This window comes from Narcine bancroftii, chromosome 3 (genome assembly GCF_036971445.1).
Source record: "Narcine bancroftii isolate sNarBan1 chromosome 3, sNarBan1.hap1, whole genome shotgun sequence".
Taxonomy (NCBI): Eukaryota; Metazoa; Chordata; class Chondrichthyes; order Torpediniformes; family Narcinidae; genus Narcine; species Narcine bancroftii.
The window spans coordinates 221,169,090-221,191,285 of NC_091471.1; the positions used below are offsets into that span (position 1 = coordinate 221,169,090).

Below are 22,196 nucleotides of genomic sequence, written 5' to 3' on the forward strand. Positions count from 1 at the left end.
CTTCGTCCGTGAAGCCAAGCCAAAGAAATAGAGATTGTAGAGGAGATATTCTCCCAATCCTCACTGATTGTGGTCTGGAGGTGAGGAAGTCCATGATCTAATTGAACAGTGGGGTGTTAACTCCCAGGTCTTGGAGTTTGCTGATCAGTTTTGAGGGGAGGATGGTGATGGTGTTAAATGCAAAGTTTCTTGTAGGAACTTTTGGGTTCTCCCTCTCAAAGCAGGCATAGAAGATGTTCAGGTAATGAAGCATCACAGTCATTCATGGTGTCCAACCGCCTGCAATCCCTGCCATTGCTGGCGAGTATCTGTCTCAGTGACTAGCATCCTCCGGAATTGATTCTTTGTTGCAGAGGTAGCCTTCCACAGGTCATGCCTGGACTTTTTAATCAAGATCTGGATCATCCTCCTTCAACTTCCTTAATCTTGGCCTCAGCAGGTTGCAAATCTTCTGATTCATCCAAGGCTTCTGGTTGAGGAACTCCTGGTATGTGCTTGTGGCCACACACTCATCCACACAGGTCCTGATGAAGTCAGTGACACATGTTGCATATTCATTCTAGTCTAATGGTAAGTTCTTGAATATGGGACAGTCCACTGATTCAAAGCAGTCCTGCAGACACTTCTCTGCCTCCCTCAACCATACTTTATATAAATGTTTCTGTGCCATTGGTGCTGTGCTCCTCAGTGACTGTTTGTACGCCGGGAGTAGAAATACAGCCAGGTGATCAGACTTGCCAAAGTGCAGTTGTGGGATGGCTCAGTAGGTGTTCTTCATGGTGATGTAGCAGCAGTCAAGAGTGTTGGCTCCTTTGGTCTTGCAGGTAACGTGGTGATGTTGCAGCAGTCAAGAGTGTTGGCTCCTTTGATCTTGCAGGTAACGTGGTGATGTTGCAGCAGTCAAGAGTGTTGGCTCCTTTGGTCTTGCAGGTAATGTGGTCATGTAGCAGCAGTCAAGAGTGTTGGCTCCTTTGGTCTTGCTGATAACATGGTGATGTAGCAGCAGTCAAGAGGGGTGTTTGTCAAGGTTCCTATGGTAGGCTCATCCTGGAAGTCATGAAGCATCTGTTCCATAGAAACTTGGCTGCATGGATTTGAAATTGGATTGCCCACAGAAGGTGGTAATAGATTCAACATATTCTGACTGGACATCTGTGATAAGTGGTGTTCTGCAGGGATCTGATTTATATAAATGATGTGCAAGTAAGTGGAGTGGTGGGTTAGCAAGTTTTCAGATGACATGAAGCTTGGAGGTGCTGTGGCTAGAGTGTTGTCATAGGCTACAATGGGATAGAGACAGGATGCATAGTTGGGAGGAGAAGCGGCAGGCCAGGTACAACCTGGAAGAACAAAATCTGAAACATTTCGGAAGATCCAACTTGAAGGCAAAGTTCATGGTTAATGGCAGGATACTTAAGTGTTCAGAAACAGAGGGATCTTGGGATTAACTCCATGCACACCTCAAGGTTGCTGTGCAAGTTAAGTGGTTGGTTAAGAAGTCACAATTCAGAGAAACAGCATAGCAACAGGCATTTCTGGCCTATGAGCCCATACTGCCCAAATACACCCACATTATTGGGGGAAATCGAGTCCAAGAGCTGTGAGGAACTGCTGCAGCTCTATAAAAACTCTGGTTAGATCACAATGTGTTCAGTTCTGATCACAAAAGTGGAAGTTTCAAAGAGGATGCGGAGAATATTTAGCACGACGCTGCTTCCATTCGAGAACAGGACTTATGAGGAAAGGTTGAGCTTTTATCTTTGGAGCAAAAGATAATGAGATGTGACAGTGGTGTACAAGATGATGAGAGTCACAGATGGTAAGCCAGTCGCTTTTCCCCCCAGCAATGGCCAATTAGAGCATCTGTTCAAATTGAGAGGGGGAGTTTAGGGGAGACAACAGAGGTTGTTGCATTTCCCCAATCCCCACTCCACCACGGGTGGTGGTGGGTACCTGGTATGCACTGCTGGCATTGGAACATTTAAAAGACACATAGCTGCAAGAAAATAGAGAGTGTTGTGTGTGTAAGATTGATCATGGAGCAGGTTTGTATCTTCATTATGGGCTGAAAGATCTGTACTACACTTAGAAAGGCAGAATTTAATCAAAACTGATCAGCATGGTGTTAATTGGGAAATATCTGACTGAAATTTTCCAAAGGTAACAAAATGCATTGATAAAGGCAGTGATTGAAGGTGTCCACAGAGACTTCAGTACAGCTTTTGAAAAGGAACCTTTACAAAAAAAATTAGAATTTCTGTCTTCCAGGGCAAATTAGCAAATTAAATCCAAAACCACTTTAGTAATCAAAGAAAGGCTACAGTTTAGGGTAGTTGTAATTGGTATCTTGTGACCAGCACTGTGCCACAGAGAAAAGTGCAAGGACCTTTACTGCTGCAGACTTTAATGCTTTAAATATGAATGAAAACATACCAGTAGAGCAAGAGGCATTGGAATTTGAAAGGCCAAATAGAAGTAATGCAAAGATTATAGCAGGGCCCTGGAGGGTAATGATGAAGGGAGATACCTTGATGAACAAGTCCAAGGATTCCTAAAGGTTGCAGTAAAGTGATGAAGAATGCCCATACCCGTCTTGATCATATGAAGCAGAGAATACAAGAGCAAAGAGGTTATGATACAACTTTGTGGAGCAATGGTTAGACGGCATGTAGTATCTGCATATTTTGGTCACCACACCATTGGAAGGAAATAACTGCAATGGAGAGGGTACAAGGAGGAGGTTCCCTCACTGAAAAGGCTGGATTTGTTTCGCCTGGAGCAAAGCTATTAAGAGAACACCTGATCAAGATGCTTAATATTGTGAAGGGCAGACGTATGATAATAACTTTTTCCCTGATAGCAGAGATATCTAAAATAGGAGGGTATAGATTTCAGTAAAATGAGATTTAGAGATCAGAGAAAGAATCTTTTCTCCCAGTGGCTGGCTTAGAATGTATTCCTGGTGTGGGTGGTGGAGGCTCCAACATCTGGTATGCATCTAGACAAGTTCTTTCATTCATGCTCTGAATACTATGGACCAAGTACTGGGAAATGGGATTTGCACAAATGAGTATCAGATGGTTGGCATGGAAACAAGTAGATTGAAGAGCCCATTTCAGTGCTAAATGACTTTATAAACTCTTGACTGGTTGCTGCGTTTTTTTGTTGATAAGCCTATTCTGTTCAAAGAGGCCAGCAGAGGAAGTGGTGGTGGTTCTGATCAAACATCTGTTTATGAGTCCGGGGACCATAGACTAAAACAGCACAGTACAGACCCTTCAGCCCACGATGTAGTGCTACCATGTATACCAAACCTAGCTAACACCATTCACAAAATTGGTGGGGGTCAGTTTCAAGGTAGATAGCTATCAACTTTCCTAAAATTATCACAGGTCAATTTAAAAATAATGCAACAATAATACTCATTTAACAGTTCAGAAGAATATATTGATGACAAGTGTGCAATGCACAGGAGAACATACATGAACGAAGATGGGTTAGGGACGCTTGATGGAGGCCTTGAAATTACATCTACATCCCCCTACCTGCACACATTGATTGTTACTGTCTGCAATCATGACCTTTCCATTGCTGGATGTTGCCACTCCCTGCAAATTGGTAAATTCCCCTTTATTCCTTCCTTTAGTACCTGCAAAGGGGAAAAAGAAAAGCAGAAAGATTTTCTTTAGAAAGACAAATGAACAGAAGAACACAACAAAGAGGAGCAGGAATACACCATCTGGCCTGACAAGCCTGCTCTCCCATTCAATGATCATGGCTAATTTGGCCATGAACTCAACTCCACATACTTGCCCATTCCCCATAACTCTTAATTCCCCCAATATTCAAAGATCTGTGTCGTGAATACATTTAATGAGGAGGCAGAGAATGCTCTCTGAGAGAAACAATTCCTCCTCAGCTGTCTTAAATCTACTCGCCTGAGTTCTGGTTTCATCTACATTTATCTCATCTATTCTTTTCATAATTTTATCTTTAAACAAAAATCCCCTTTCATCTTTCTTAATTCCAATGAGTATCTTCCCAATTTCTTCTAATAATCTAATCCCTTCCTTTCCAAAATCATCCTGGTGAATATCCTCTGCACTGTCTCCAAAGTCAGCATATCCTTTCAGAATCGGAATTTCTTGTCATGAACAAGTCATGATATTCGGTGTTTTGTGGCAGCGTCACAGTGCAAACATTCATATTATAACTACCTTAGGTCATTACTATAAAAAAATAAAATAATAGTACAGTGTCTTTGGTTCACTGATTATTCAGGAATCTGATGGTAATGGGTAAGAAGTTGTCCTTGTGCCGCTGAGGGCTCGTCTTTAGGGTCCTATACCTTTGTGCCGACGATAGCAGAGTGATGATGGTGTGGCCTGGGTGGTGGGAATCTTTGAGGCAAGTGGCTGCTTTTTTAAGACAGCGCCTCATATAGATGTCCTCGATGGAGTGAACGCTGGTGCCCGTGATGTGGCAGGCTGAGTAACAACTCTCTGGAGTTTATTCTTGTCCTGAGAGTTGGCGCCTCCACACCAGACAGTGATGCAACCTCAAGTAATGAACCAAAACTGCATGCAGTACTTCAGTGATAGCCTCACCAGTTCCCTATATAATTACAGATGAGCCTCCTTGCTTTTAAATGCAACTTCACCTGCAAAGTAGCTTCTTGTGACTCAAACGCAAGTTTTCAGAGGTTTTTTGTGCACAAAATCACGCTGCAATTGCTCTCCATTGAAATAACAGTTCAATGCACTATTTCTCCTTTTAACATTTACCAATGTTGATCTCTGTCTACCACACTCTTTCCCACTCACTTCGCCAATATACCTCTGCACAATTTGATTTTCCACTCAATGAGGAGTAATCAGCACATTTCGCAAAGCTACACGTGGTCTCCTCTGCCCAATCACAGTGTACAGATAGATGTAGGCCAGCAATGATCCCTGCAGCACACTACTAACCACCAATTGCCGACCAGAAAAACATTTATCCCAGCTCTGCCTTCTATTCATTGACAAATGTTGATGGGTGGCAAGGGTACAAGGAGGAGGTTCCCTCACTGAAAAGGCTGGATTTGTTTCGCCTGGAGCAAAGCTATTAAGAGAACACCTGATCAAGATGTTCTAATTCTAACAGGACTGAACCTGGGTTTGAATCTCACACTGTATGTAAGGAGTTTCTACATTCTCTCCATGTCTGCGTGGGTTTCCTTCGGGGGCTGCAGTTTCCTCCCACCCTTCAAAAATGTACCAGGGTAGAGATTAATTTGGTGCAAAATGGACTCATAGGGCCGAATCGGCCCATTACAATGCTGTCTGACTAATTATCTCAAACTCCACGCATCCTTAATGAAAACATAAAAATAACTAGGAGGAGTAGGCCATCTGACCCAATGAGCTTGCCCTGCAATACAAGAAGATCACGGCTGAGCTCCAGTTACCATGCATCCTTTAATTCTCCTACGATGCAAAAGTCTATCTCACTGTGTCTTAAATATTTTCAAGTTCATCCATCTCTAGTTCCTTGACACAGTCAAACATGTACTGCAACTGGTCACAGTTCCCATAGGTATAAGACTAGGAGGTTTCTCTGATCTTGCATATCCTGTAGGAGTATACCTCTGTCTTAAATTACATCCCAACTATCTATCAACTGAGAGTAAAGAGTTCATCTTACTTCTCAATCCTCTATCTGCGAGATTCTCTTGAACTGAAGACTGCACTTGCCCTCAATCGCAGCACTTCGGCCTCAAGTACTGCCACTCCTAAAATGGCCACCCAACTCGTCTGCTTGCCTTTTATTCACTGTTCCTCCTGAAACCTTACTCATTCTCACCACCAACTGCTGCCATTTATAAGCACACACACTTTTCCAGAGAACACTATAGCACAGAAACAGCCCCCTTCAGCCCTTCTAGTCTACACCAAACCATTTTTCTGCCTAGTCCCACTGATCTGAACCTAGAACATAGCCCTCCATACCTCTCCCATCCATTCACTGTCCCTTTTTAAGTGTTTAAATTAAGCCGATATTCACCACTTGAGATGGCAGCTTATTCCACACTCACATCACTCTGTGTGAAGAAGTTCCCTCTCACCTTCCCCCTAAACTTTTCCCCTTTCACCCTTAACCCATGTTCTTTGGTTTGTATCTCACCTACCCTTAGTGGAAAAAGCCTACCTACATTTATTCTGTCTACCTCCCTCATCATTTTACATACATCTATCAAATATCCCTCATTCTTCTATGCTCCAGGGAATAAAGTGGAATAAATTCAGGCTGAAGTTGTATTTTTACTCGCAAGCATTTTGAGGTGATTGCTGATTGTTACCATGTTGTATGTACAATTCTGAACCTCGAGTAACAGTTTTATACTGTGCTTTAAATAGCTGCTTAAGATGTAATTTATGATCTGTACAGCACCTTGGTCAATGTGAGTTGTTTTAAATGAGCAATATAAATAAAATAAACTTAACTAAACTTTATAGCGCCAGCGATCGGGACTGGGGTTCAAATCTTGTGCTGTCTGTGAGGAGTTTGTACGTTCTCCCTGTGGCTGCATGGGTTTTCCCTGGAGGGGTGTGTCCGGCTTCTTCCCACCATTTAAAACGTACTGGGGGTGCAGGTTAATTGAGTGTAAATTGGACAGCACTGGCTTGTGGGCCAAAATGTCCAGTTACTGTGCTGTATGTCTAAATTTAAATTTTTAAAAAACATGAGTTACCCTCCAACCCATGGCTAGGAACATTTTAAATATTTCTGCCAGAGCCCCTGCAATTTCTACATTAGCCTCTCTCAAGGCCCAAGGTAATATCTTGTCAAGCTCTGGGGATTTATCCACCCTTATTGTGTGAGGCAGCATCTCCTCCTCTTTAATCTGTAAGGGTTCCATTACCTCAGTGATTGTTTTCCTTACTTTCCTAGACTCTGTGTCAATTTCCCCGAGAGAATAATGATGCAAAATAAAAAAAACAACAGCATTTAAGATCTCTTCCATCTCTTTTAGCTCCATACAGAGCTGACCACTCTGGTCTTCAAGTAGACCAATTTGTCCCTTTCTCTCCTTTTTCTCTTTATAAACTTATAGAAACCCTTAGCATTTTCCTTCACATAGTCTGCCAAAGCAACCTCATGTCTTCTCTTCGCCTTCCCGATTTCCTTCTTGAGAACTTTCTTTCATTTTCTATACTCCTCAGCTACCACATTTACTCCGCGTTTGCTATACATCTTCTGAACCAGATCCCCAATATCCCTCAAAATCAAGGTTCCCTAAGCCTGTCAACTTTGCTTTTAATGCTGACAGGGACAGACAAATTCTGAACAATCAAAATGTCACCTTTGAAGGTCTTTCACTTAACTAGCACATACATTCCAGAAAACAACTTATTCCAATCCATGTGTGGAAGTATCATTTATATCTCAATGTTTAAAGCTTTTTGCTGTTAGAATTAGAAGGCAGTTTATAAATATAAAATGTCTAAAATCATGTTGTGTGTCACAAAATGGCTGAACTCATTTTGCAAACTGCAGAAAACAGGTTCTTATCTCACTAAGATAGAGATAAGAAATGGGTTGCGTAAACATAACTAAAATTGAAATCAAGCTGGCATAAACATCATTAAAGTTTCATACTTTAAGTAATGTTCATTATTTGCCGGACAAAACATATTATTTTGTGTAAGATAAACACCAGCAAACAGAGCTGAGAAAATATTTTTTTAAAATGATAAAATGATGTAATTCAAAGGTGGGGGGGGGGAGTCACTTCTACCCCTTACCCATTTGAAATTACATAAATATAGAATGAAATCTCTGTATCTTTGGAGTGAGCTTATGTTAGAGATTGATCTCTCATGATTAGGCTTATTCTCTTCCCATATACGAATTGATTATTACTGAACTAAAGATCTGTATGCTTTAAAGTGATATTTTGCTGTGTGTGTTCTATTCTGCTAATTTCATTTTAGTGTGGCCTGAGTTAGCAGGATCTCGCAGAATCTGTGGACATAATACCTTTTTAAATGTTTCTAACTTTTATGTTGATAAGATGAATGTTTATAGCTGTTGAATCTATTTCCATATTCGAACTAACTCAATGGGAGGAATCCCTCAAGACACAGCCCGACCCCATTCAGGAAGTGATAGAATAGATTTTGAGACAGAATAGATTACAGACAAGTGAAAGTAAGAATTTAAACACTTGGAGGACATATTTCAAAACCCTACCACCAGTTATTGGTTAAAGAAAGGATATATATTTCTTTATAATGGAACTTTTACTTCCGCCGTTAAAGGAAACCGTCTCCCTCCCTTGTTTTCCATAGGGACTCGAGGACCTTGAGTAGTCCCATGCCCTAAGAATGCTCAAGCAGAAGACAGATCATTGCCCGAGGAGTGGCAAAGGAATTCTGTGTGGACTAACATTGTCCAAAAACCCTAGGGTCCGACATTGAATGGGGAGTGCTCAGCATCATATCCAATGGAAGATTGGCAGGGATGATGGCTACAAAGAATCACAATTATCTCATATGAGGCTTGACGGCATTCGGCAATGAGACTATGGCAGGGTTGGAGGCTGTTATTCGAAAGCTGGTGGAATTGAAACTTTTCGGACAACAAACCCAAGATGCGTGGATTACCAGTTAAGAGATCCAGAGTGATAAATGTGCCATTGTCGGTGATAAGTGCATCACCAAGGTCACAAATGAATCCTTCAATATCTCTAAGGCAATACTGGATATCCATGGTCAGTTAGGCAGTTTTACACAGGGTTTCATGGGAAAGGATGGGTAGTTTGCTTGGTTAAAGTGGATATTCAGAGAATCATCGGGGTCATATATCTTACATATAATTGTGATTCAGCCTTTTGTGCTGCTGCTCCTGGCATGAAGGTTTGCTATACAAGCATACAGGCATGGGTATCAGTCTCACTCTCCCACTACAAGTTATCACCAAATGATAAAAAGGAGGGAATGTGGAAATATGGTTTATATCTCAATGCCTAAAGCTTTTTCTGTTAGAATTATAAAGCAGCTTATATTTATGAAGTAGCCAAAATCATTTTGTGTGTCACAAAATGGCTGAACTCTTTTTGCAAACTACAGAAAACAGCTTGTAGACCTTGCTAAGATAGAGATAAGAAATGGCTTGCATAAACACAATTAAAATTGCACCCTTCAGGTAATGCTAATTATTTACCAAATAAAAACACATACCATTCTTTTGTGTACGAAAAACACCAGAAAGTAGAGCTGTGAACATGTTTTTTTAAATGATAAAATGCAAAGGTGGGGAGTCACTTCCACCCGTACACATGTGAAATTATATAAATATAGAATGAAATCTCCATATCTCTGGAATGAGAGCTAAAGGCTTCAGACAGGTGACAGAAATTTGGGTGGGGGGGGGGTGGTGTGGCATGATGGAGTAGGGAGAAGACATGGAAAAGCACCTTCTCCTGGCAGAACTATTAAAAACCGATTTTAAAGTTTTTCTACTTTTTTAGAAAATATTGAATATATTGTTGATATATTCTTAAAGCAGTTATGAGGAAAACAAAAGTACAAGCAGTTAAAGAAATGACTTTTAAACAGCTATCACATACATAAGAACTTGGGCCTACCTTTGAAGAAGAGTCTACAGAGTTGATTCCTCTTCACCCAAGACTGCAACAAAAGTCCCTGGGTAAGATCCATTTGACTCAGGCACCGACTTCACACAGTGAAGACTTCCTCCTCCAGATCATGAGGAGCAACCACGCATGCGTGAAACTTCACGCGTGCACATTACATCGTGTGTGGCCCAAGCTGCAGGAAAACCCAACTTCCCTCAGCCCAGTGATGCTGGGCTGATAGGAGGGGGGGCATCTGAATCCAGAGTCAGGCTGAAATGCCATCTGCATCGATGGAGAAGGAAGGCAGCGACATTGAAGAGGGACTGGAAGAAGAAGAAATCTATCCAGGTATAGAGGAGGAAGAGACTTTTTTTTTTACAAGGATAGAGCCATATCCGAACAGGTTTCAACAAAGTTTAAATCTGACCCTCATTCGTCAGATCCACCATCACAAGTTGATATATCAAAACAGGTAGAAAATTTGGCAACTCAGATGGGTCAGGGTTTATCATCTATGAAGGAACAACTTGCTGATATGAAGAGGAAATGTCATCTATTAAGTTGGATGTGGAAAAGTGTGAAAATGGTGGATAAGGTGCAAGATAAATTTAAGAAGATTGAAGAAGATTTTCGTGACCATAAGGATGATGTGGGATAATGTAAAGAAAAGATGGGTCAGATGGAGGATTCATTCACTGGTTGGGAAATTCAGATAAATTATTAATTGAAGAAAATTGATGCGTTGGAAAATCAAATTCGGAGGAGTCACTTGATGGAGTAGTGGCTGGTAGGAGAATACCAGAAAAGAAGGAAAAAAGTGAAGAAAAAGCAAAGCCCCAGACGCACAAATCACAACAAATAAAAAATAAAGGTGTGGAGAAAATGGCACCTAAGAAAGAAAAGCCAAAAACAACGGGAAGAAAGAAAGACGTCGGAAGAGAAAGGTGAAGGTCTTACCTGCACAAAAAAGCAGGGACCCGCCGTGGAAAGAGGAGCCCACTCCCCGAGGTTAGTGGAGACCCCGCAGGGTAGGGACCCACTAACCGTAGGCCTGCAAAAATAGCTCACGGAGCCAAACAGGGGTGCGCAACTGCGCACGACAAGGACAACACCGACAGGAGGGGGGACCAGCTGTGGAGTGAAACTCCACAGCACGAACAGCTGAGAGAGACCCGACAGCAGGGCTCCCAGCTGGAAGATAAAGAAAGCAACAGGAACGGGAGGGGTGAGAAAAAAAGGAAACAAGAGACACAGCAGATAACCAGTCCAGAAGAAGAGGACCAAAGAAACCGAGACAAGCAGCTCAACAAGAAAGTCAGAAGAGACACAGATACAAGAAAGAGAAATAGAAGATTTGGTTCGGCTGGGAGTCGGAGGAGGAACTTGGAGAGAGTCGGGCTGTGAATCAGAGGAGGAGGAGCTTGCTGAAAGTGAGGAGAAGGTAAGCTATTAAAATCGAGGGGCTTACCGGGGCTTGGGCCGACTTGGTTCGGCTGGGAGTCGGAGGAGGAGCTTGGAGAGAGTCGGGCTGTGAGTCAGAGGAGGAGGAGCTTGATGAAAGTGAGTCTGAGGAGGAGGAGCTTGCTGAAAGTGAGTCAGAGGAGGAGGATCTTGCTGAAAGTGAGGAGAAGGTAAGCTATTAAAGTCGGGGGCTTACCGGGGCTTGGGCCTACCTGGTTTGGCTGGGAGTCGGAGGAGGAGTTTGGAGAGAGTTGGGCTGTGAATCAAAGGAGGAGGAGCTTGCTGAAAGTGACAGGGTTAATTGGTCAAGGGGCCAATAAAAGGAGTGAAAGGGGAGGGAGTGGCCAGCGAGGAGTGGTTCAGTGAGTGAGTGGAGCAGTGAAGGAGTAAGATTTCCTGGCTTTGGCTTATCGGGCTTTGAAAGCAGGCAAGGAGAAAAGGTAAGCTGAGTTATTTGCCTTCGTATTCAGAGTCATGCCAATAGGGTTAGTGCTCTGAACTGGGTGTCAGATGTGGGAACAATGGGTGACTTCCACCCTCCCAAATGGCCACATCTGCACCAGATGCAGTTACTAAGGGAGCGAATTAGGGATATGGAGTTGTAGATTAATGACCTGCGGCTTGTAAGGGAGAGTTAATCGACTCAACTTTCAGGGCGATAAATACTCCAGAACCCATGTCAGGTAAGTGGGAAACCATCAGGGGGGGAAAGAAAAAAGCGAGAAAAACAGAGAGCACACCAGTGACTATCCCACTCAGCAACAGTTATGTTGTGTTGGATTCTGTTGAAGGAGATGACCGGACAGAAGATGGTCACAGGCACCAGGTCAATGACAATGAGCCTGGCAGAGTGGTGCAAAAGAAAAGGAAAAGGAGAAATGCAGTAGTTAGTGGGGACCGGAGGTTCTGTAAGCCAGATAAGTATACCCGCATGGTGTGCTGCCTCCCTGGTGCAATGGTACGATATCACAAATCGGGTCCAAAATATTCTGAGAGGGAGAGCAGCCTGATGTCTTGGTACATGTGGGTACAAATGACATTGACAAGAAAAGGGAGGAGGTAATGAAAAGGGATTACAGTGAGCTAGGACGAAAGCTGAAAGACAGGAACGCTAGAGTGGTGATCTCGGAATTACTACCTGTTCCAAATGCAAGTGATGAAAAGAATGTAAGGATAAGGAAAATGAACGTGTGGCTGAGTGCTGGTGTACAAGGCAAGGATTTGGCTTCTTGGATCATTGGGATCTCTTTTGGGGAAGGCATGATCTTTACAAGAGGGACAGGTTGCACCTAAATCCAAAAGGTGTCAACATTTTGGCAAGTACGTTTGGTACAGCAGTGGGGCAAGGTTTAAACTAATTTGGCAGGGGTATGGGAACCAGAGTGATAGGAAAAAGGGTAGGGAAGATAAAGTAATGGCCAGGAAAAGTAAAATAGGAAAAGTAATGTTGGGAGGAGAAAGTAAAAAATCAGATGGTGCAGTGAGTTTTCGGGTCAATGATAGTCTTAAGAAAATTACAAAGAAAAATAGTGGGCAGAAAAATCAAAAAAGGTTACAGAAGTCACTAGATATTAAAAGGACAAAGAGCATAAGGGCACTTTATCTGAATGCCCGCAGTATTAAAAATAAGGTTAGTGAACTTGAGGTGCAAATCGGTATCCATGCCTATGATTTGGTAGCTATCACGGAAACATGGCTACAAGGTGACCCTAAATGGGAATTAAACTTTCAAGGGTATCAGGTGGTGCAAAGAGATAGACAGGATGGTAAGGGAGGTGGAGTTGCACTCTTAATCAAAGATGAGCTCCAGGCAGTAGTGAGGAATGATATAAGATCTAAAGAGCATAATGTTGAGTCAATTTGGGTAGAGATAAAGAATAACAAAGGGAAAAAATTATTGGTGGGTGTTATCTATCGCCCACCATATAACAATAGCTTAGTGGCACAGGAAATAAATAGAGAGATAAGTGAGGCATGTAATAATGATACGGCAGTAGTCATGAGGGACTTTAACTTCCACATAGATTTTGAAAATCAAGTTGGTCGTGGGAGTCTGGAAGAGGACTTCATAGAATGCATCCGCGATAGCTTTCTTGAGCAGCATGTTAAGGAACCCACAAGAGAAAATGCTCTCCTGGATCTAGTGTTATGCAATGAGATAGGTAGAGTAAATGATGTAATAGTCAGAGACCATCTGGGAAATAACGATCATAGTATGATTGAATATCTCATTCAGATGGAAGGGGAAATAGTTAGAACTAAAACTAATATATTATGCTTAAACAGGGGTGACTACCATAGGATGAGGGAGGAATTGGGCAGAGTGGACTGGAAGCACAGGCTAATTGATGAAACAGTTGAGGAACAGTGGAAGATTTTCAAAGAAATATTTTGTAATGCTCAACAAAAATATATTCCAGTCAGGAAAAAGGGCAGCAAGGGAGGGAAAAATCAACCGTGGTTAGTTAACAAAGGAAATAAAGGAGAGTATAAAATTGAAGGTGCAGGTGTACAAAGCTGCAAAGAGCAGTGGGAAACTGGAAACATAGAAACATAGAAGATAGGAGCAGGAGTAGGTCATTCGACCCATCGAGCCTGCTCCGCCATTCAACGAGATCATGGTTGATCTTAAAGTTCAGTACCCCGTCCCCGCCTTCTCTCCGTAATCTTTAATACACTTATACTGAAGAAATATATCTAATTCCCTCTTAAATATATTTAATGAACCTGCCTCTACTGCCCTCTGTGCAATGAATTCCACAGATTCACCACCCTCTGGGTAAAGAAATTCCTCCTCATCTCGGTCCTAAATGGTTTGCCTATTATCCTCAAACCATGGGCCCGGGTTCTGGATTTTCCCATCATTGGAAACATCCCATCTGCATCCATTCTGTCCAGTCCTGCCAGAATTTTATATGTCTCTATGAGATCCCCTCTCAATCTTCTAAACTCCAGCGAGTACAATTCCAATTTGCACAATCTTTCCTCATAAGTCATTCCTGCATTCCAGGTATCAGCCTGGTGAATCGCCTCTGCACTCCCTCCATTGCAAGAACATCCTTCCTTAGATAAGGTGACCAAAACTGCACACAATACTCCAGGTGTGGTCTCACCAAGGCCCTGTACAGCTGCAGTAAGGTATCCTTGTTCCTATACTCAAACCCTCTTGATATGAAGGCCCACATACCATTTGCCTTTTTAACCGCCTGCTGTACCTGCATGCTCGCCTTCAGAGACTGGTGTACAAGTACCCCTAGGTCTCTCTGCACTTCCCCATCTCTTAATCTATTGCCATTCAAATAGTGATCTGCCCTCCGGTTTGTATTACCAAAGTGGATAACCTCACATTTATCCACATTGTAGTGCATTTGCCATGTATCTGCCCAGTTCCTCAATTTATCCAAATCACACTGGAGCTTCCTGACCCCCTCTTCCGTGCACACAACCCCTCCTAGCTGCAAATCTGCAAATTTGGAGATATTACATCCAATCCCCTCATCCAGATCATTAATGTAAATTGTGAACAGCTGGGGTCCCAGTACAGATCCCTGTGTTGCACCCCACTGGTCACCGCCTGCCACTCAGAAAATGAGCCATTTATCCCAACTCTCTGTCTTCTACCTGCCAGCTAGTTCTCAATCCACATCAATACTTTGCCCCCAATCCCATGAGCCTTGATTTTGGAAGCCAGTCGTTTATGCGGGACCTTATCGAAGGCCTTTTGGAAGTCCAGGTACACCACATCCACTGGCTCTCCCCACCTGTCACCATCTCAAAGAATTCCAATAGATTTTTCAAGCACGATTTACCTTTTGTAAATCCACGTCGACTCCATCCGATCCCTTCTCTGCTAGTCATATGCTCCGCTATTACATCCTTAATAATGGATTCCATCATTTTACCCACTACTGATGCAAGGCTCACCGGCCTATAATTCCCCGCTTTTTCTCTACCACCCTTTTTAAATAATGGGGTAACATTAGCTACCCTCCAATCCATGGGTACTGATCCTGAGTCTATCGAGTTCTGGAAAGCTTTGATTGGGAAAACTTTAAAAGACAACAAGGGGTTACAAAACGGGTAATAAGAAATGGGAAAAAGGATTATGAACGTAAATTGGCACAAAATATAAAAACAGAAAGCAAAAAATTTTATAAATATATAAAACGGAAGAGGGTGGCCAGAGTTAACATAGGACCCTTGGAGGATGAGAAAGGAAAACTGGTAGCAAAAAATGAGGAAATGGCCGAGGCATTGAACAAATATTTTGTGTCAGTCTTCACGGTGGAAGACACGTCCAGCGTGCCCAAGTGCAGAGTTAAGGATGCGAATGTTGGGGAGGGCCTTGATAAAATAGTTGTTACAAAGGAAGTAGTGATGGAGAAATTAATGGGACTAAAGCCAGACAAATCACCTGGTCCTGATGATATGCATCCAAGGGTTCTGAAGGAAATGGCAAAAGTTATAGTTGATGCATTGGTGGTCATATACCAAAATTCCTTGGATTCTGGGCAGGTCCCGGCAGACTGGAAGAGAGCAAATGTCACGCCACTTTTTAAGAAGGGATGTAGGCAGAAGACTGGAAATTATCGGCCAATTAGCTTGATGTCTGTGGTTGGAAAAATGCTTGAAGCCGTCATTAAAGATGAAATAGTGTATCTTTTGGAACGTAAGGGTTCAATCAGGCAGATGCAGCATGGTTTTAGAAAGGGAAGATCTTATTTGACACACTTGTTAGGATTCTTTGAAGATATAATGGGTGCGGTGGATAGAGGGGAACAGGTTGATGTTGTATTTTTGGATTTCCAGAAAGCATTTGATAAGGTGCCACACAAGAGACTTCTCAGTACGTTACAGGAAAGTGGAGTCCTGGGAAGTATATTGGCCTGGATTGAAAATTGGTTGTCTGACAGGAGGCAGAGAGTCGGGATAAATGGGAGTTTTTCAGGTTGGCAGAGAATGGTAAGTGGGGTGCCGCAGGGGTCAGTGTTAGGCCCACAACTGTTCATCATTTACATTGATGATTTGGAAGAGGGAACAAAATATGGTGTAGTTAAGTTTGCGGATGACACCAAATTGAGTGGAAGAGCAAATTGTAATGAGGATGTGGAGAGTCTGCAGAGGGATATAGTTAAGCTGGATGAGTGGGCAAAGGTCTGGCAGATGGAGTACAATGTTAGTAAGTGTGAGGTTATCCACTTTGGCAAGAAAAATAAAAGAGCTGAATATTATTTAAAGGGTGAAAAACTACAGCATGCTGTTGTGCAGAGGGACTTGGGAGTGCTTGTGCATGAATCGCAAAAAGTTAGGTTGCAGGTGCAGCAGGTTATTAAGAAGGCAAATGGAATGTTGGCCTTCATCGCTAGAGGAATTGAATTCAGGAATAGGGAGGTAATATTGCAACTGTATAAGGTACTGGTAAGACCGCACCTGGAGTACTGTGTCCAGTTCTGGTCTCCACATTTGAGGAAGGATATACTGACTTTGGAGACGGTCCAGAGGAGGTTTACTAGGTTGATCGCTGTGATGAAGGGGTTGACTTGTGATGAAAGATTAAATCATCTAGGATTGTATTCGCTCGAGTTCAGAAGAATGAGAGGAGATCTTATAGAAACATATAGGATTATGAAGGGTATGGATAGGATAGATGTAGGAAGGTTTTTTGAGCTGGCCGGGGAAACTAAAGCGAGAGGACACAGTCTCAAGATTCGGGGGAGTAGATTTAGGACAGAAATGAGGAATAATAGTTTTTTCCAGAGAGTAGTGAATGTTTGGAATTCTTTAATCAGGGAAGTGGTTGAGGCTGCCTCATTAAACATATTTAAAATTCGGTTAGATAAATTTTTACATGATAGAGGAATTAGGGGATATGGGGAGAAGGCAGGTAGGTGGAGTTAGGTCATAAATTAGATCAGCCATGATCATATTGAATGGCGGAGAAGGCTCGATGGGCCATTTTTGGCCTACTCCTGTTCCTACTTCCTATGTTCCTAAGACACAAACCCAAGAGCAGACAGAAGAACACCAAGCTCTGCACAGAGGAATAGGAGGTAAAATGAATGGACAGTACATAGATTTTAAAAAAATTCAAAAACAAATGAAAGCATTAAAAGAATGACTGACACTAGAATTTAGTGAAGTGAAAAGAAAAATGAAAAGTACAGAAGAAAAAGTGAGTAGAATAGAGCTGGTCATAAAAGATGTAGGGAAAAGATTAGAAAATGTGGAAGAATGTGTAATGGCAGTAGAAATGGAAGTGAACGACTTAAAAAGAAAAAGTGACAAAAAAGTTAAAGCACAGGAGTTGTTAGCTCAGAAAATGGATATAATGGAAAACTATAGTAGGCGAAACAATATAAAGATAGTGGGCCTTAAGGAAGATGAAGAAGGCAAAGATATGAAAGAATTTATAAAAGAATGGATCCCAAAAGTCCTGGGAATGCCAGAAATGCAGGAAGGAATGGAAATAGAAAGGGCACACAGAACATTAGCCCCGAAACCATAGTCACAAAAAAAGCCAAGATCCGTTTTAGTAAAATTCCTGAGATACACGACAAGAGAAAATATATTGGAGAAGGCAATGAATAAAATTAGAGAAGACAAAAAACCATTGGAATACAAAGAAGAGGAAGGAGTTTAACGCAGCAAAATCGATCCTATGGAAAAAAGGCTATAAATTTATGTTAAGATATCCAGCAGTGCTTAAAATAGTTATCCCGGGGCATCAAAACAGTCTGTTCTCGGATCCGGAGAAAGCACAAGAATATGCAGAACACCTGCAAGACAGAAAGAGATATGAAGAGATGTTCGAAGAACAAAGAATGATGACAAACTACATATATAGAAGTAAAAATAAGTATAAGAACTAAAGGAGGGAAGAAAAGAGTAGTAAGGAAGAAGGGGAGGGGGGAAATAGAGGGGTAAAATAAATAAATAAATAAATGATTCAAAGAAAGAAAAAGAGAAGAGGGGGAGTGTTGTAATGTGAAGATAAAAGTCTTTTCTGGAGGGGGTTGGGTGAGAGAGAATAACAGTCACTGCAAAATCAGTTGACACTTGCGAACGGGTTCGCAGTCCGAATGGAGAGGGGAGTTGTGGTTGCCCAGCAAGGGACAAGGGGCAATTCAGAGGGGTGGGGGGACACTTGGGGTTAAGGGAATTTTAGATGTGGGAATGGTTGAAATATTTTATGTTTTAGAAGTATTGTCATACAGTGTGTTCAAAAAAAGAAAACTGAGAAATGGAAATGGGGAAAAGGGGAAAGGTGGTGGTGAGGAAGCAGAAATGAGATGTAAACAGAGTATGAGATGGCCATGTTAAATTATAGGACTATAAATATAAATGAAATACATAACCAAATCAAAAGGAAGAGGCTATTAAATTTACTGAAAAAATAGTTATAGCATTCATGCAGGAAACGCATCTAACTGAAGTGGAACACAATAAATTAAGGAGAGACTGGGTAGGGCATGTAACAGCAGCATCATATAACTCAAAAGCCAGAGGTGTAGCTATATTAATCAATAAAAATGTACCAATCAAAATAGAGGAGGAAATAATAGATCCAGCAGGGAGATATGTAATGATAAAGTGTCAGATATATTCAGAACTCTGGAATTTGGTCAATATATATGCACCTAATGAAGAAGATGAAAAGTTTATGCAAGATATTTTTTTGAAGATTGTAGATACGCAGGGGAATATATTGATAGGAGGGGACTTTAACCTTAATTTGGATTCAAAGATGGACAAAACTGGACAAAAGACTAGCAGAAAGAACAAAGTAGCCAAATTTATGGTTAAATCAATGCAGGAAATGCAACTTTTGGATATATGGAGGAGACAACACACAAAGGAGAAGGAATACTCATATTATTCGATTAGACATAAAACATACTCAAGAATTGACCTGTTCCTGTTGTCAAACTATATTCAAGGGAGAGTTAGGAAAACGAAATATAAAGCTAGATTATTATTAGCAATAGAGCTGGAGGACATCCCACCAAGAACGTATAGATGGAGATTAAACTCCATGCTAATTAAAAGACAGGATTTTAGAGAATTTATTGAGTGCCAAATTAAAATGTACTTTGAAATAAATACGGAATAAATGAAAGATAAATTTATATTATGGGATGCAATGAAAGCCTTCATCAGAGGGCAGATAATAAGTTATGTAACTAAGAAGAAGAAGGACTACAATCAGGAAATAGAACAGCTGGAAATGGAAATAGTAAGCACAGAAAAAGAACTAGCAACAAGGAAAGATACAACAAAAAGAGAATTGGCGGACAAAAAAATAAAATACGAAACACTACAAACATATAAGGTGGAGAAGAACATAATGAAGATAAAGCAGAAGTATTATGAGCTAGGAGAAAAAACGCACAAAATACTAGCTTGGCAGCTTAAAACAGAACAAGCTAAAAGAATGGTATTGGCATCAAGGAAAAAGGACAAACATATAACCCAACAGAGATCAATGAAAACTTCAAGGAATTCTACAAGCAATTATACCGAACTGAGAATGAAGGGAAAGAAGACAAAATAGATGAGTTTCTAGCTAAAATTGAACTACCGAAATTGCAGGAAGAGGAGCAAAACAAATTGATAAAACCATTTGAAATAGAGGAAATACAGGATATATTAATAAAGCTACCAAACAATAAAACGCCTGGAGAGGACGGACTCCCAATAGAATTCTATAAATCTCTTCTCCATTTTCTTTATTAGTTCCATTTCCTCCTGTAGTTTGGGATCCATAAATGTACACATTACTCCAAGTGTAATCAAACCAATTTTTTTTTCCCCAACCCACCCATGTTGCCACTTTCAGGGAACAAAGAACATTCCAAGATCTCTTGATACATCAATGCTCCCAAGCTCTTAGTCATGAGTCTGTAGTTTCCAGCCTTATCCCACTGGTCTTTTTCAACAATTGGGCCACACAAGTTACCTTGCAGTTTTCTGGTACCTCCCCTGTGACTACAAAGATGCAATAAAAAAAACTTGTCAGGGCCCCATCAATCTTCTCCCTTGCATCCATTTGAATCTTTTCAAGATCCGATCATGCCCTGTGGACTTATCTGCTCTAATGTTTTTACAATATTTCCATTACTTCCTTCTTCCTGATAAAAATGTTATCAAAATATCAACATTCTTCCCCTCTGCCCCAAACTCTCTGTCTTCCACAACCCACTCTCTGGTGAAAACCAAGGAGAAGTATGCATTTAGGAACAGAATTGAATTCCTTATCTCAACACAGAATTTTCTCTTTCTTGCCTGAAGGGACCTGCCTTATTTTCTTCAACTTATCTCTTGCTTCTAATATATTTAGAATAGATATTTAACACTCCTCTCAATCTGACCAAGATCATTTCACAGCATCTTTTGGCCTGCATATTTTTTTTGTTTTCTCCATCATCTCCCACAACCTCATTTGATACCAATTTCTTATGCCCAACATACACTTCCTTTCCCAGATCAAAACCGCCAATATTCATTGTTAGCCTGGATTAAATAAATTTACTTTCTTTACATTTAGACTAAAATCAACCTCACTTTTAAACACCAGCCTGCTCCCGATTTACCCTTCCAAGGTTCTGTCTCACACCGATAACCTAATCATCTTACCAGACTGATTCCTGGGATGGGATAGCACCACTGACATATGAAGAAAGACTGGATAGATTAGGATCATATGGGAAACTAAGTAGAGAGGAAATCTCATTGAAACACATGGCATGCTGAAAGGACTTGACAGATCAAATGCAGGAGGAATGTTCCCAATATTGGGCAAGTCCAGAAGAACAAAGGCTCACAACCTGAGAATAAAGGCAAAAGTCCAGAGATTCTCAACATTTTTCTTTCCACTCATATACCACTTTAAGTATTCCCTGTGCCATCAGTGCTCTGTGATTAGTAAGTGGGTGGAAAGAAAAGTTTGAAAACCACCGTTTTTATCATACCTAATTGACTCATTATGTGCACGGTTTCGGAACTCCAAAGGAAAGAGCCAATGACATTTTTCTCAAGCAAAATATTCTCAACCTTCCCTTCCCACTCACATACCACCTTAAGTCATCCCTTACTAATCACAGAGCACCGACGGCAAAGGGAATATTTAAAGTGGTATGTGAGTGGAGAGAAAAAGGTTGGGAACCACTGGGCTCAACCATGGAATGAGGAGAAACTTATTCACTCAGAATTGTGAATTTGTGGAATTCCCTTCCACAGAAAGATGAGGTCAGTTCATTAAACATATTGGAAAGGGAGTTGGATGTGGCTTTTATGGCTAAATATATCAAGGGGTAAGGGGAGAAAGCAAGAATAGGGTATTGAAGACATTCAATGCCCTCCATAATATGTGGAACAAAAATACTATTTTCATATATTTGCTCCTGTGCTCCACAATTTTAAATTTGTAATCAAACAATTCACGTGATTAGAATGCACATTCTACATTATATTCAAGGTTGTTGGTATACATTTGTTAGTATGCATTTTGATTTAACCATTTTAAAATTACAGCATGTTTTATACATAGTTCCCCCATTTCAGGGTACCATAATGTTTGGGACATTTGGTTTTGCAGGTGTTTATGAGTACTCAGGTATATTTAATTGCTTCATTGGTGCAGGTATAAGAGAGTGAGGCTTGCTTCTAAGCTTTGGTGTCTGTAGTTGCCATTTTTCAACACAAGGACCAGAGTTGTGCCAAGGAAGGTCAAAAATGCCATTATGAGGCTGAAAACAGTAAGAGACATTGCCCAAACCTTAAGTTTACCAAAAATCAACTGTTTGGGACATCATGAAGAAGAATATATTGGTGAGCTCAGTAATCACAAAGGGACTGGTAGGCCAAGGAAAGCCTCCACTGCTGACGACAGAAGAATCCTCATCACAATGAAGAAATATACCCAAACGTCTGTCCGACAGGAGGCAGGTGTGGATGTGTCAATGACCACTGTCTGCAGAAAACTTCATGAAAAGAAATACAGAGGCTGCACTGCAAGATGCAATCACCTTGTTAGCCATAAAAACCAAGATGGCCAAATTATAGTTTGTCAAGAAATATTTAAAAGAGGCTGCAGGATTCTGGTAAATAGATCTTG

General features: G+C 41.2%; 1 protein-coding gene across 8 annotated transcripts in view; it reads right to left on the reverse strand.

The window, feature by feature from the left end:
* Positions 1 to 22,196, reverse strand: part of trim2a (tripartite motif containing 2a) — a 239,418-nt gene that overhangs the window by 77,112 nt on the left and 140,110 nt on the right. For all 8 annotated transcript variants that reach the window (XM_069926689.1, XM_069926688.1, XM_069926687.1 and 5 more), the window contains one exon: positions 3,546 to 3,649. In XM_069926689.1, the coding sequence (XP_069782790.1) occupies positions 3,546 to 3,649 (104 nt within the window). The remainder of the gene's footprint in view (positions 1 to 3,545; positions 3,650 to 22,196) is intronic.